Source organism: Oncorhynchus kisutch, unplaced genomic scaffold (genome assembly GCF_002021735.2).
Source record: "Oncorhynchus kisutch isolate 150728-3 unplaced genomic scaffold, Okis_V2 Okis03b-Okis08b_hom, whole genome shotgun sequence".
Classification (NCBI taxonomy): domain Eukaryota; kingdom Metazoa; phylum Chordata; class Actinopteri; order Salmoniformes; family Salmonidae; genus Oncorhynchus; species Oncorhynchus kisutch.
The window spans coordinates 13,068,195-13,071,738 of NW_022261980.1; the positions used below are offsets into that span (position 1 = coordinate 13,068,195).

Genomic DNA, 3,544 nt, shown 5'->3' on the forward strand with positions numbered 1-3,544 from the left:
AAACATGTATATTTCATAATGATTAGGCCTCGTTCAACATTTATCAACTAGGCTACTTCATCCAACAACAGAAAAACATGTATATTTCATAATGATTAGGCCTCGTTCAACATTTATCAACTAGGCTACTTCATCCAACAACAGAAAAACATGTATATTTCACAATGATTAGGCCTCGTTCAACATTTATCAACTAGGCTACTTCATCCAACAACAGAAAAACATGTATATTTCATAATGATTAGGCCTCGTTCAACATTTATCAACTAGGCTACTTCATCCAACAACAGAAAAACATGTATATTTCACAATGATTAGGCCTCGTTCAACATTTATCAACTAGGCTACTTCATCCAACAACAGAAAAACATGTATATTTCACAATGATTAGGCCTCGTTCAACATTTATCAACTAGGCTACTTCATCCAACAACAGAAAAATATGACTATTTCATAATGTTTTGCACATAGTAACTATATTGATGTCATAACAGAATAAAAATATACGTTGATTTTAAATTGTTCGAATGTTTTAACAAAGAGTTTTCTTGAACTTTCTGACAGGCATGGTAAATCTCCTGACACTCCCTTCAGGCCTTCGCTCATTGGTCATCTCAGATAACAGTCCGGGTAAAGACACGCCCACTGGAGCATCAGGCCTCTTTATATGCAGCCCAGAGTCCTGGTTACGATCACGCCGCCAAGGGCAACCTCAGACTTCAGCTGCTAAAACTACACTGCGCCCCTTTACAGTGTCGCTGCGCTTTACGGTGGAACACGTTTATTCGGAGTGTTGGATCAAAACGTGCGCACTACAAATATTAGTAAATAGAAGACAGCTGAAGTGATCTCCGCCTAATCTCTTGGGATTTTGGCAGAACAGAACAGAAGAGTCACCATGGAGTTGCCGGATATTCCTTTCCCTATAACCTCTCCAGATGACTTCTACGACGACCCTTGCTTCAACACCAGCGACATGCATTTCTTTGAGGACCTGGACCCGAGACTCGTTCATGTGGGTCTCCTCAAGCCGGACGACCACCATCACAAAGAGGACGAGCACATCCGGGCACCGAGTGGGCACCACCAGGCTGGCAGGTGCCTCCTGTGGGCCTGCAAAGCCTGCAAGAGGAAGACCACCAATGCTGATCGCAGGAAAGCGGCTACCATGCGGGAAAGAAGGCGACTGAGCAAGGTGAACGACGCCTTCGAGACACTGAAGAGATGTACGTCTACTAACCCAAACCAGAGGCTGCCCAAAGTGGATATCCTGCGGAATGCCATCAGCTATATTGAGTCTCTCCAAGGCCTGCTTCGTGGGGCCGGTCAGGAGGGCAACTATTACCCGGTGATGGATCACTATAGCGGGGACTCGGATGCGTCCAGTCCCCGCTCCAACTGCTCAGACGGAATGGTGAGAAACTGAACTGTCAAGAATTACGCAAGAATTACGCATGAATATTTTTGATCATATACGAGTGTTTGGTTGACACAAACATTAGCTGTTTTCAGTTTACTTACCGATATCATTGCTCTCTTTTAGATGGATTTCAATGGTCAGTCTTGTCCACCAAGACGGAGAAACAAGTATGAAAGCACCTACTTCAACGAAGCACCAAATGGTAAGTGTTATTTCCAAGTAATCAACACTCATAAACAACAGCTTCAGAGCTACAGGTTACGACGACCAATTTGTCATAATTCCGGAGTCTGAAATGGAACACAACCACACGGTCAATGTTGAGTATATTTGACCCAGTATATAAAACTCTTTAATTATGAATAAACAACATTTTCGTTTTGCTATGATGTGGCCACTTTATCTGACTTCATTTGATTAGATGTGATTGTCATAATGTGCAAACTAATAGTAAAACCTGCTACTTGTAATAAAAACGTCAAATTAATTCTCATATTTTATTTCCAGATTCCAGACACAAGAAGAACTCTGTTATTTCCAGTTTGGACTGCCTGTCAAACATCGTGGAGCGCATCACCACGGATACCTCTGCCTGTCCCGCTGTTCAGGACGGTTCCGAGGGTAGCAGCCCCTGTTCTCCCGGGGATGGTTCCATAGCGAGTGAGAACGGAGCCCCCGTCCCGTCCCCGATCAACTGCGTCCCAGCCTTCCATGACCCAAACACCATCTACCAGGTGTTGTGAAGTCGGGTCGGTGGACTGCATACAGTAATTGTACATTCTTCAAAACACAACTTATTCCTTATGGGGAGAGAAAATGCCAAAGACGTGCCTAAGGTCGCTACAAGGCTACACACCAAAGAAGATCCGATGCCGGCTTTGAAAGACATAAAAAAATGACGGGTGTCTAATTTCTTAAAGAACCCTTGGTCTACATTGGATAATGTGTGTGTGTGTGTGTGTGTGTGTGTGTGTGTGTGTGTGTGTGTGTGTGTGTGTGTGTGTGTGTGTGTGTGTGTGTGTGTGTGTGTGTGTGTGTGTGTGTGTGTGTGTGTGTGTGTGTGTGAATGTATTTATATTGTAGTAAGCCTATGCTATTCTAAGATAGTACAAGTCTGAATTCATATAAACGGATAGCATTCTATTTGTGATCGACATCATTTAATTCAATGGATTATCTGTGACATGAACATTTCCAGTTGGCAAGGCGGAAACGCCGGAGATAAATGAATCCGGAAAGTGAGGACCATTTTGTATATGTGTAAATAAGAGCTGCTTTGCTAAAAAAAAAGAACAAAAACGAACAACACACAGGAAGTGTTTGTAATCATATTTAATGTTGCTCTTGGATTGTTGTGGTAGATTTTTAACTTTATATTTATAATATCAAGAACGGAGTGAATTACATTTAAATAAATATATATTTATATAGAGATTGCATTTTCTATCATTATTTTTTCATTAACTAATTTTCGAAATTACATACCACTGTGCACGTGATATTAGGCGTACTATTTATAAAATGATTGATTCAGCCTCGTAATTATACGCTCCATCCTTCTGATACCGAAATAACGGTATTTGAACACCACATTATCAGTAATATTGTTCACGAAAAAACAACGCATTGATCAGCAAGAGGTAGCCTGGCGGTTAACCATCCTGCTGTGTTCCGGTCGATTTGGACCAATACACACGTTTTCTCTCTGAAAATGTAGTTAATTTAATCTGATTGTCATAACGTTCCAGGACTTTGTCCTCACAAGGCATCTGAACACACAACATACATGTGGATGATTTTCATTACGTTTTGGGAGTTTTATTTAACTTTTGGACACCTGCGGTGTTCCCGGTGTTCCCGGTTCCCATTAGAAATGAATGGGTGAGACTACAATTAGTGTATAAACCTGAGTTCAGGCACATGCCCATTCATCAGATGGACACACTTCCTCTCCCAGACCCCCACATGCATGAGTGTTTGAGCGCACACACACACACACACACACACACACACACACACACACACACACACACACACACACACACACACACACACACACACACACACACACACACACACACACACACACACACACACACACACACACACACACACACACACACA

At 42.2% G+C, this 3,544-nt stretch overlaps 1 protein-coding gene across 1 annotated transcript; it reads left to right on the forward strand.

The window, feature by feature from the left end:
• Nucleotides 1–694: 694 nt before the first annotated feature.
• LOC109876388 (myoblast determination protein 1 homolog 1) lies at nucleotides 695–2,852 on the forward strand. Its single transcript, XM_020468808.2, has 3 exons — nucleotides 695–1,414; nucleotides 1,544–1,622; nucleotides 1,928–2,852. The coding sequence occupies exons 1-3, from the start codon at nucleotides 899–901 to the stop codon at nucleotides 2,161–2,163; spliced, it is 831 nt and encodes a 276-aa protein (XP_020324397.1). The 5' UTR covers nucleotides 695–898; the 3' UTR covers nucleotides 2,164–2,852.
• The last annotated feature ends 692 nt before the right edge of the window (nucleotides 2,853–3,544 follow it).